The sequence below is a fragment of the Tribolium madens genome, unplaced genomic scaffold (assembly GCF_015345945.1).
Source record: "Tribolium madens isolate multiple individuals breed KSU strain unplaced genomic scaffold, Tmad_KSU_1.1 Scaffold_11;HRSCAF=98;Tcas5.2_LG3b, whole genome shotgun sequence".
In the NCBI taxonomy this organism is placed as follows: domain Eukaryota; kingdom Metazoa; phylum Arthropoda; class Insecta; order Coleoptera; family Tenebrionidae; genus Tribolium; species Tribolium madens.
This window is the reverse complement of record NW_025400975.1, coordinates 4,021,556-4,033,821: the sequence shown is the minus strand read 5'-3', so window position 1 is coordinate 4,033,821 and position 12,266 is coordinate 4,021,556. Positions and strand designations below refer to the sequence as shown.

General features: G+C 30.8%; 3 protein-coding genes across 4 annotated transcripts in view; all 3 read left to right on the top strand.

Annotated features, from left to right (window-relative positions):
- LOC123004234 overlaps window positions 1–843 on the top strand; it is a 3,140-nt gene extending 2,297 nt beyond the window's left edge. Inside the window, exon 3 of one of the 2 annotated variants that reach the window (XM_044397394.1) lies at window positions 636–843. In XM_044397394.1, the coding sequence (XP_044253329.1) occupies window positions 636–729 (94 nt within the window). In that variant the 3' untranslated portion in view covers window positions 730–843. The remainder of the gene's footprint in view (window positions 1–635) is intronic. The other variant, XM_044397403.1, reaches the window with a different exon arrangement.
- Window positions 737–5,058, top strand: LOC123004224. The gene is made up of 3 exons (XM_044397383.1): window positions 737–1,352; window positions 3,809–4,414; window positions 4,463–5,058. Exons 1-3 carry the CDS (start codon window positions 831–833, stop codon window positions 4,979–4,981), a joined length of 1,647 nt encoding a protein of 548 aa, XP_044253318.1. The 5' UTR covers window positions 737–830; the 3' UTR covers window positions 4,982–5,058.
- A 2,597-nt stretch (window positions 5,059–7,655) lies between these two features.
- LOC123003539 (proton-coupled amino acid transporter-like protein pathetic) overlaps window positions 7,656–12,266 on the top strand; it is a 13,301-nt gene continuing 8,690 nt past the window's right edge. Inside the window, exon 1 of the mRNA XM_044396356.1 lies at window positions 7,656–7,768. The gene's annotated coding sequence lies outside the window, so the exon portion shown is untranslated. The remainder of the gene's footprint in view (window positions 7,769–12,266) is intronic.

The following is a 12,266-nucleotide window of genomic DNA, read 5'->3' as shown; positions in this document are numbered from 1 at the left end:
TTTTGCTTAAAAGTATTCAAAAAATTATCTATTTTGTGAAATTTCACATAAATAATAGCTCAAAAATTACCTATTTAAGTAAAAAATGACATGTTTTTTGTTATTTTCCAACAACAAAATCATTATTTTGGAAAAAAATTACGTTTTATCAAACTTTCATTATTTTCCCTGATTTTTTTTAAGGAAAGTAGACAAAATAATTAGTTAAATTTTTGATCTCATTTTTATGCTAGAAACTTTTTTATTTTGCTAAAAAGTAATTATTTAACAATATGTCACTTTAAAAGTGACCAAAAATATGCTCACGTTATTTTTGTCTTTTTCGAGTGCATAAACAATTTTTTGAGATTTTACTATCAAAATCTAAAAAAAATCACTCCATCAAAAATTTATTCTGGCTTTTATCAGGGTTTTAAACGAGAAATTTACTTTTTTTGCTAATAGCTCATTTTTTCACAAAATTATGCTTAAAATGTGTGGTCAAAGTGGCCTATGGTTTTGAAATTAAGTTGGCAACATTGAATAATCATTGAACTAGAACATTGTGACGCTTGAATTTGGTAGACAATATTGCCAACTCAAAATTTCACTGTTGCCAACTTAATTTCAAAATGAAATTTTCCTGTTCTCGTCAGAATCGGTCAACCCTTCCGGAGCGAGGCTTGCAACTGGTACTACAGCCACTACCCGCCCCCCAACACCCGTTCCCCTATGAAATTTTCCAAATAAAAAAAATCACCTAGCACCCCGTTTTGTTATTTCCCCTTTGACATTTCCCTTCCAAAATTCGCGCGTAAAATGTCAAAATTCTTGCAAAATTATTGGTAAAAATGGAAAAGCTCGCAACGGAAAACCTCTTCCTTTTGGAGTTCCTCGTCGACGACGTGAAAATGGAAGGAAAATGCGACTGCGACACCCCTCCCGGCGAGCATTGCGTCTCGTTTCAGTTTTTGGACAACGACGCCTTGGACGTCTGCGAGGCGGACTTTTCACCGGGGAGGAAATACGGAAAGGAGGACAACACGAAAAGCGGGAAATCGTGTTTATTTTCGCTCACTCCCGAGCAGGTGCAAAAGGCGAGTGAGGTGTTTGATGTCACTGTGACGGTGTTTAAGAGGATGCAGCCAGGGTGGCTGCCGGATAAGATTTCGATTGGGAGTGCGCTGATTTCCATAGCGAATTTGTTCGTGGAGTTGGTGCAGAGTGTAGAGTTGCAGGCGGATCAGACGCCCTCGGCGAAGACCATGAAGGATACTTTCGTGCTGATGGATTCGACGGGGAGCAAAGTTGGGAAAATTAGCATTTATATTAGGATGTCGTGTTTCGGAAAATTGATAGTGACACAGTTTCAGGTGAATTTTTTCTTAAGTTGGCAATTTTCGAGCGTTTTTTGCAGAAAATTGTTGTAAAAAGACTTTTTTTGTTCAAAGATTGTTATTTTTGTAGTTTTAGAGCGTGCTGAAGTACATTTTTTACTTGTTTTTCAAAATTTTGTCGACAATTTATCGAAAAATCACAGGAAATTACATTATTTTTGCTTATCAGGATTTCTAAACTTGTCAAAAACCATAGATTTTTAACTCTTTTAAACTTTCAAGTACGTTTTTGTAAGAACGGGCTATATTTTTCTCTTAAAGTAACTTTTTTACGAGATGTTAAATTTGCCTAATTTTTTACTATTGCTTACCTATTATTTTTTTTAATTGAATTTTTTGTTTCTCCCACTTTCTCATTTTTTTTTTAAATAATTTTGTCAAAAATTTATCGAAAAATCACGGAAAATCACATTATTTTTGCTTTTTTTTGCCTCCTAAATATGTTTTTTAGGTAAAAACTTTTTTTTTCGTTTAAATACTATTTTCATAAATGTTCATTTCGAATAACAACTCAAAAAATTACTTGTAAAAGTCAAAATTGTGTTATTTTTAGCTTCCATAATCGGTTAAGCATCTTTTTCACCGAAAAACTTTCTCTTGTTTTTTAAATTGTGCATAAAATGGCTAGAAAATTATTTATTTGGGTCAAAAACGATAATTTTTTTTATATTTTCTAACAGAAAATTTACTATTTTGTTCAAGGATCGTTATTTTGTAAATTTAGATTTTTTAATTTAAATTTTTTGAATTCAAAATATCTTCTTCTTTAAAAACTTACTTGTTTTACAAAATTTTGTAAAAAAATTCATCGAAAAATCACCGGAATTTCATTATTTTTTCCTAAACCCGTTTGTAGCTAAAAACGTAAAAAGATACCATTTTTGTGAAAAATCATAGATTTTCAACCTTTTTAAACTTTGAAATACCTTTTTGCTCGAACGGGCTATATTTTTCATTTAAAAAATCACTTCTGTATGTTTTTTACGAGATTTTGCTTAAATGTAAAATTTGCCTAATTTCGTATTATTAATGGTATCTTTTTTTTGTTCAATTTTTTCTTTCTCCAACTTCATTTCATTTTTTTTTAATAATTTGCCAAAAATCACAGGAAACCACATTATTTTTGCTTTTTCTAAGCTTGTTAAACATAGTTTTTAGCTAAAAATTTCTCTTTGAAAAAATAATATTATCATAAAAGTTTTTTCAAATAACAATTCAGAAAATTACTTATAAAAATTGTGTTATTTGTAGCTTTTATAATCGTTTAAGCATTTTTTTGAACGAAAAACTTTCTCTCTTTTTAAATTTTGCATAAAATGCCTAGGGAATTATTTATTTGGATCAAAAACGACAAAACTTATGATATTTACTAACAGAAAATTTACAAATTTGTTCAAGAATCATTATTTTTGTAATTTTTGGAGCGGGTTGAAGTACATTTTTTGAATTGAAAAATATTTTTTTTAAACTTACTTGTTTTACAAAATTTTGTTAAAAATTCATCGAAAAATCACAGGAAATAACATTATTTTTGCTTTTTATCAGGTTTCCTAAACCCGTTTTTAGCTAAAAACGTAAATATATACCTACTATTTTTCTCAAAAATCGTAGATTTTTAACTTTTTTAAACTTTGAAATAACTTTTTGCTCGAACGATCTATATTTTTCATCACTTTTTCAATCACTGTTAAATTTGTCAATTTTTTTCTTTAATTTTTTTTCATTTATTTAAAAATTATTTGCCAAAAATGTATCGAAAAATCACCGGAAATCACATTATTTTTGCTTTTTGTCAAGCTTCTTAAACATAAGGTTTTTTTAGCTAAAAAGTTCTTTTTTGAAAAAAATAGCATTTTTTGACAAAAATTAAAAATTTTTCATATTTTAGTACGCGTATCTGCAAAAACGGCCTGTATTTTCTACTCAAATTATCACTTTATTTACAAGATTTTGCGTAATTTTTTATTAGTAATTATAATTTTTTAATTAAATTTTTTCTCTACTTTATCTTTATCTCTCATTTATCTCTACTTGTTTTGCAATATTTTGCTAAAAATTCATCGAAAAATTACTATAAATCCCATTATTTTTGATTTTATCAAGCATCCTAATTTTTTTTAATGCCATTTTATGTTAAACAAAACGGTCTCTATTTTTGCAAAATTTTACCAAAAATTTACCAAAAAATCACCGGAAAGTACATGTCTTTTGCTTTTTTCAAGCATAAACATATTTTTTAAAAAACTAAAAACTTCTTAAAAAAACACCCTTTTGTATAAAAAATTATAAAATTCTTGACTTTTTTAAACGTTGTTAAGTTTGTGTGATTATCTTTATTTTCAATTTTTTTCCTTACTTCATTTAATTTTTCTTAATTTCTCATTTTTTTTTAGCTCCTGTCTTTTTTTTTTAAACTATTGTTATTTCCTTAGATGAATCTCGAAGACAAATCCGTCCTTTTTAAAGACAAAGGGGGCCAATCCTTGTACCGTTACAAGAAAGCAAGTAAAAAAAACGAACCTGAAGAAATCCTCCAAAACCCTCTTAACACCCCATGGAACTCGCAATGTCCCACCGTCCCCTGCGAACAACCCGACATGGGTTTTGGCCAAATCAACCAAATGTACCCACAACCCAACCCAAACTGTCCCATGACTCCCTGTTTCCCCGATGGTATGTTCCCCCAGGATATGGGCATGTACGCAATGCCGACTTCCCCTCAATCGGACATGTTTTCGCCCATGGGTCAGTCCATGTTACCATGTAGCGAGTGTAACATGATGATGCAACAACAATACTCCGCCCCCCAACAGCCCCCTTGTATGATATCGTGCCCTCCTGAAGCTATGAATTCACAAATGTTGACTCCTTGCGAGGAATGTGGGACACTGTTAGCCCCTCAGTTTAAAGCAGAAGTTGGGGGGAGTCCCAGTGGGCCTGCAAGTGACCCCCCGGGGAATTACCAAGAAATTGGGGCTAGTATGGGAGGAAATGCCTTAACAATCAGAGTCCACAAGGATAAAAACAGGATAGAACAAGTAAAGTAATTAAAATTGAAATTGAAAATTCTTTTTTGTTTTTTTTAGGTGGATTCAGTGGTGGGGAGTGAGGGTAGTTGTTGTTGTTCCCCAAGCAACGTGGGGGCTAAAAAACAAAAACAAACAGTGTCAAGTCAGAGTAATGCAGGGCCTCCTCAATGTTTTGATGTTCGTCCCGGAGTGCAACAAGGCGAAAAAAATCTACCCTTTTCGTTTAAAATGTCTGGAACCGGTGCTTCCCCCAATAACAATGTTATCATAAATCCGCCGGTTTGCACGAAACCTGATGGTACGAAGTTTACCGAAATCACTGATCCCAATAAAGAAATGTTTGTGTTGAGGATTGGGAAGAAGAGTGAAGGAGTTCAAAAGAAAGCTAATCTGGAGTTGGAGTTGTGTACCCCGAGAGGGCCGGAGTTGAAACCGATTCCGAAGAAGGAGACAAGGGATTCGCAGTATGATCCGGCGGATTGCAAAGGGGCTGGGGATAAGAAAGGGAAGAAAGGGAAGAAGGATAAGAAAGGAAAAGGAAAAGGGAAGGGGAAGAAAGGAAAGAAGAAGAAATAGGTGTTGTGTGTCTATTTGTGTTTCATGTTTGTGTATTTTTTTTTGTATTGTTTTGTGTAAATACATTTTCGACTGTGGTAGGTGATTTTTTTATTAAAAATTTTGTTTTATAAATTTGCTAAATCAGTTTTTTTTTCTACCTAAATTTTGAAAAAGATTAAAGAAATGTTGTTGGAAAAAAAAACTTTAAGAAATCGGTTCTAATTTAACTCTAAAATATTGATTGATTTTTTAATAAGAATTTCAGAGGCGCAAAAACGTGATTTAGTAGAAATTTAAAACTTTTGATTTCGAAAAAAAATAACACAAAAAAGCGACAGCATGACAATGCTTTTATATTTGGCGCTCTTTTGCGCTCGCCACCTTTAGACTTATTTTTTTACTTATAGATATTTCACTTTTACACTTATGGAAGTACAACGTCACCACGCCGCCGACAGTGCCTCTGCTTCAATTAAATATTCATACATACACAAAATTTTTGAAAAATTTAATTTATTTCCTGACTTTTTTACTTTTATGCGCTTTTCTGAGATTCTGTGTGCAATTTTGAAGACAAAAAAAAACAGTAAAAACATAATTTATGATTTTACGAAAACAATACATAGTAAAAATGGAAAAAGGAAACAAATGAAATCAAATATTAAAAAAAAATACAATTGTTTACAAAACTTTACAACAAAGATACGATAAAGATGGTCAAAGATAATTATTTTTACAAGTGCACAGAGTGATTCACCTAAGACTACGAGCCTGACCAATATTCAATACAATATCCATAACATAGGTAATATATGTTTTGTAAATAGACCAAAATCGGAAAATGTCAAGTAAAATAAGATACCAGGAACATGAAAAAAATGTTAAAAAAATTCTATTTATAAAAATTTCAAAGTTATGAGAATTTAAATTTTGCACTTTGACTCTATTTAAAAATAATTTTACATGTTTTTTTGTCACAGACTGTAAGAAGAGGAAACAAAGAAGCTATATCCTGAATTGTAACTATGTTTATGGTTATTTGACTAAGTTTTTGTACCTTTACATATACAAAATCATCAGTATCATTAAACAGACATAAGATAATGTCTAATGTCAAAAAATTAATGTCAGAATGTTTTGACAGATAGAATTTTTTAAATATTTTTTTATTGTTCTTGGTATCTTATCTTACTTGGCATTTACCTTTTTTTGGTCTATTTACAAAACACCCTGTATATTAAAAAATCATATTTTTGAACATCCTTCGTAGATTGACAACAGTCAATCTGTATACAAGAATGTCCAAAACCTAGGGTCCAGTTAAATTGTTGTAATTAATGTTTTTCAATCAAGTTGTCATGCTTAATGTATTCAAAGTTTGTCAAAGTTGTGGTCTTATATGAATCACTTTGTATAATGTGTCCATTTAAAAAGTCAAACTCTTTTCGTTTAATTCTGGAACATGTTTAAGTGTAAAAATTGATGTTTTTTGTTAAAAAATCAGTTTGTTTTACGAAATTGTGCTAAAACTATTCAAAAAATTTTTTCATTTGTTTAAAGAATTATGTTGTTTTACGTTTTTATGAAAAACAGGTTGTTGTGTTGTTGACTTAATTTAAACTCGACTTATTATTATGAGAGATATTTCTCTTCATTTAATGAAATTTGTAATTTTTGTCTCTTCTTGAGCATATTTTTAAACTAAAACATAACGTCTTTTAAAAAAACAATTATTTTGAAAATTTTGCCATTTATTTAGACTTACTTACTTTAATTAGACGTAGATATTGAAAAAAATATTGTTTTTTTTGAAAATTACTTCTGGAACATTTTGTATGTCACGTCATTATTTAGAAAAATTTAGATATATTTTAATTTATCAATTAGTAATGAATAAATAACAGAAAAAGTCAATAATTAAGAAAATTACATTAAACAATAACTGTTAATTAATTTTTTATTCTGACGCCCGATAATAACAATAATTGGGACAAAAAGAAATACAGAAATTTAAAAACAAATTAAGATTTAAATTATTATAAATTTTAGTTATTAAAAAATTGTTTGAGTTTGAATTTGATCTAAAATTTTAAATCAATTGACTTTAACAGAAGAAAATTTTGTGATTTTTGGCATCTTATTTTCAAACATTATAAAACACACAAACAAACAAACCCTGTTAGTCAAGAGAAAACAATAATAATAATAAATAAGAAAAAAAAAACAGAAGTAATCCTACGACAGAAAAAAAAACAAAAAAGTAAAGAAAATTTAAACAATCGAGGTAAAAAGGAACACAAAAATGAGGGAAACATTAACGATTTCATTTGTGTAGACTTTAGTTATTAAAAAAAATACCAACAAAAGCATTACTTTACCATTTTTTTCTACTTATTTTGATTAAAATTTTTAAGTAAAGAAAACTGTTTTTAATATTAACGTTAAAAAAAACGAAATTTCGCCCCGCTCTGCAGTAACACGATAAAATTCCGTTGAGTAATAAATCTAATCACAATTTCAGCAGAGCGTAACAACTTTTTTTTCAAATTTTACACAAAAACTCGCTTTTCTCCAACTCTTTCCTCTATTGCATCATCGTAAGTTCCCGGACCCGTCCAAATTGTAGCCCCATACCCCAGTCCCAACCCAAAATGGGCGCAAACCCAACCCAGCGCTTGCGCGTGACCTTCCGCGCGCAATATAACGTACAACATGGTATTCCTCGACCAGTAAAGTTCGCCGCTTCATCAAGTTCAGTGTTCGACAGAAACACGTTCCAGTGGTGCATTTTCACATAATTCTATGGTATGAAGCTTTCCTCCACCAAAAAACCCATAAACAACCCAAAACCGACACAAAATCGCCGGATTTTCGCCCGGAAAAGCGGCCACGTGGTCGCCGAAATCCGCTCCGGTGTTACATCAGCCGGAAGCTGAAGCATTTCATGAAATAAAAGCTTGAAGCTTTCTTAAATCGCACGTGGCATGCACGTTATTCGAGCCAAAATTAGGCAGGAGTGACTCGTGGCGACCGAAATTATTTTTAATGCGTTTTATTTCGGACTCAGACGATGCACCCCCGGCTATTTCCGGATTTTTATCGCCATATGTCCGGTAAACACAAAAAGTGGGACAAAAATTGATTATTTCGTTCGCAAACAATCGATATTCTGGGGTGAAACCATTACGTTTTATTTTCTTTGACGAAATTTAACACATGTCATGTACTAATTTGAATTCTACACCTCCTCTCGCATTGTGTTCATGCAAAAATTCACATGTGGGTTTAAAATCAATTTTTATCGATTTTCGCGATTGAAATTGAGTTTCAGAGGCGGGAAAGTTAATTCTGAATGAATGACCGCGATGATGCAATATTCTACTACGATTGTAGTGTGTTTTAATAATTGACTAGCAGATTCAAGGTTTAATGATAAGAGTTCAAATATTTATTTTTGCCATTTGTACGAATTAAACTTGGGGTGCAATTTCTTGGAAAATGACATGAGAATTTTGCAAATTCTTGAAATTGTTGAAACATTTGACACGATTTTATAGCCCATAAAATGACTAGTCATAATTTTTTTAAATTTTGGTATTTATTTTAGTGACTAAGCAAAATTAGTTCATCACTAATTAATTTAAGATTGTTACTTTTTTTGATAGATTCTAAAAAAAATTTTTAAATAAAGCTAAATTGAAGAAAATAACACATTAAAAAGCTGTTACCTGCATCTGTTTATTTAAATTCCCTAAAACAAGCCAAAAAAATACGTTTTGAATTTTTTTGTTAAATTTTAATTAAGCAAAACAATTAAATTATGTTTTTTTCAAAAAAAGGTTTTTTTGAATTAAGTATGTAATAATTTAGGAGACAAAAAATGCATAATAATCAAAATTGTAACTTTAATACAAAAAATGCAACTAAATTAAACAAAATATCACATTTGGGGTCTAATTTTGTAATTTTTCCATGGGTTTAATAAAATCCATTGGAACTAAAAAAAAGATAATTATGCATCCTTCTCGTTAAAAATTTAGTTTTATTTTGTACTCAATGTTAAAGAGTGCTTTTATCGACTAATTTTATTAGATAAAGTAGTCTTGTTTCGTCTAGTGAAATAAAGTAATTTTTATCTACTGTTAATATTTTATCAACTAATTTCAGTAGATAAAGTGGTCTTTTATCGTCTAGTTTAATAAAGTCATTTTTATCCACTGGTTATATTCAAGAAATTCTGTAGGTGAGTACAAAATAAAACGAAATATTATACACGACGATAAAGATTGTTTATCGTCTTGTATAATAAATAACTAAAATTAAAATAAATGAACAGAAATAAAGTATTTTATCAAAAACATTTTTTTTACAACTAGTAATAATTTAGAGGACATTGAGATTAAGAATGTTAGTTTGAATTTTACTTTCAAATGATACAACTTCGAGTTTGATATTTCATCATTTGACACTTTAAATAGAAACCTAACCTACAATTTTGTATATTTTTTAATAAATTGGAATTTGCAGAACTCTAGAAGGGGAATAAAAATGCATAGAAATAAAAATTGGACAAAAGTTGAAACGTTAATACAAAAAAAATGCTACTAATTAAAACATTTGGAGGTCTAATTTTGCTATTTTTTGGATAATTTTATTTATATCCCTAGAAACAAGTGCAATTCTCAATAAAAAATGGTCCAAAAAAGATAATTTTACATTTTTATTTAAATTAGTCAAATTAAACTAAAAAATATTTTTTTAAAGTATTTTGTTTCTCAGATGTCAAAGATTTGGCATATCATCATTTGACACTTGGATACATAACCTACAATCTTGTGTCCACTTGCAGTGTGACAAACAGCAGAATAAGAAAATTCCTTAATTTTATTGCCAACTGAAACAGTTATTTTTGATCACCTGGTTTTTATGGTGTGAAAATGATTTCGACACGTGTTTACTGTCACTATTACGAATTATCCGGTACAAAAGTAAATATTTGTTAATTTATTTACTAAATTTGATACATAGACAAGGATGAAACGTTGTTTTAAATTTAAAAATAAAACTATAAATAATTTATGTACTTATTCCAAATTTTGTTTTTTTTTTGATCACCCGGTATATACATACCTTTTGATGGAATTAATGTTTGGGTGAATCACTAATCACTAGCACAACAGATCAATGACAGTAGACAAACAAGAATTTTTGTACAGGTTGCCTCATCTAAGATTTTCTTATTTATAAATAGCAAATAAAAAAATTAATTAACCCGCTACTGGACTTATTGCTATGACAATTTTACATTTTTTAACATTTGTTGCCATAGTTACAGTGCATTTCTATAGCAACTCATATAAGCAACTCGTCAAGGATGGAAAAGAAGTTTGAAAATTGATCATTTTTTATTTACTTTTAAAACAAGACAATTGTGACACAATACAGCTTGCCTGGGTGCTCGTCGCCAACCTTGATCTGTCATTTTTTGATTTTTTTGCCTATATGTTAGTGCGCATTTAGTGCTCTTGATCTGCTTTATTTCTCACACATCCGGTGTGTTAATTTTTCCCATAAAATTACACCATAGCATAAACAGATAATTTTTTCATGGTCTCGGATCGGTCAAGGCCTCGCTTGATCAATAAGCACCTTTAACAATAATTGTGATGATCTTTGAGTTATTGCATTTGCAACATTCCGTAAACTATAATGATACAATTTGCCGTTAACGACATCATCCGGGTATTTTATTACACTCAAAGCCAACTTGTAGCGATTCACGAAACCTTCTAAATAACACAAATTGAATTATTTCGGTGCCGGAGCCAATTTTAAATTAGTGTGGAAGCACGTGGATACACAATTATTTTAATTCCAACATTTAACTGTTAATTTCTTGTCGTATGAATAATTCATTTGAATGACATTCCAAACACAAAAGATTTGATTTAATTTAATTGAAATGCTAGACGGTGCGTCTAGTCTCGCCCAAATTTAATAATTGCGACTGAAATAGAAACAAATAGGGAACAAAAATTTTTCAGCTATTTTTAACCAAAACTGAAAAAGCATTTTTGCATCAAACTTCTTGGATACTCGCCAGGGTTTTTACGCATTTTTGTGTTTGCTAACGTAATACCTGTGGGTATCTAAAATTCAATTCAGTGCATGCAAATGCACTGATAAGATATACGAAATTGATCTATTTGAACTACAACACGTTTGTGTCATTAAATTAGGTATCAATAAATAAAAATTAGTCCTGAAATCCGATTTCAGAAACGAGAATTTTACTTATTTGAAAAAAAAGAATGACAAAAAAATTACTCTGCTAAATACCGGGTGATCAAAAATAACTCTTTGACTTGGCAAGACTGATTGCTACAATTGACAGTTTTTTATTTTTCTTTCTATATAATCATGCAGAATCAAAAAAACTACATATAGTTCCAGAGTTGCCAACTGAAGCAAGTAAACTACGAGGGTTGTTTGATGAATAACTTGGTTTGATATTAAAGACATTGATTTGAATTTTGCAAAGGACTTTATTTTTCGACGTAGTCTCCTCGAAGTTCAACGCACTTGCCCCAACGTTTCTCAAGTTTCTTTATCCCTTCGCGGAAGTGATTTTCTTCGCGCCCTTCAAAATAGTCGTTTACGCACTTTATAACTTCTTCGTTTGATTGAAATTTTTGCCCAGCCAAGAATGTTTTAAGTTTTGGGAACAGATGATAATCGGAGGGAGCCAAATCCGGCGAATAAGGTGGGTGGGGAAGAACTTGAAACTTTAAATCGGACAATTTTTGATTCGCAACACGACTTGAATGCACCGGTGCATTGTCGTGGTGGAACAACACTTTCTTTTTTGCCATTCCGGGACGTTTCTCTCCAATGACCGTCTTTAACTTGTCCAAAAGGGCTGCATAGTAGTCTCCAGTAATAGTTTTTCCCTTTTCGAGATAATCTATTAACAGAATTCCTTTTGCGTCCCAAAAAACTGACGCCATGRCTTTTCCTGCGGACGGGACAGTTTTTGCCTTTTTCGGGGTTGGTTCACCAGGTGCWGTCCATTGTTTGGACTGCTGTTTTGTTTCTGGGGTGTAGTGGTGAATCCAAGTTTCATCCATGGTTACAAAACGACGCAAGAAGTCCGTTGAATCTTTCTTAAAAATTTCCAAACACTCGGCTGATGTTGTCATTCGAATTCGTTTTTGCTCAGGTGTAAGCAAGCGCGGCACCCACCTTGCACAAATTTTTTTCATATGTAATTCATGGTGCAAAATAAAATGAACTCGCTCGGTTG

Bases quoted from the DNA above. Each gene is read 5' to 3' on its own strand.
- LOC123004224 (XM_044397383.1), top strand. From the start codon at position 831: ATGGAAAAGCTCGCAACGGAAAACCTCTTCCTTTTGGAGTTCCTCGTC. The intron at 1,353-3,808 runs GTGAATTTTTTC...TTATTTCCTTAG, and splicing joins TGATAGTGACACAGTTTCAG to ATGAATCTCGAAGACAAATC. The intron at 4,415-4,462 runs GTAAAGTAATTA...TGTTTTTTTTAG, and splicing joins ATAAAAACAGGATAGAACAA to GTGGATTCAGTGGTGGGGAG.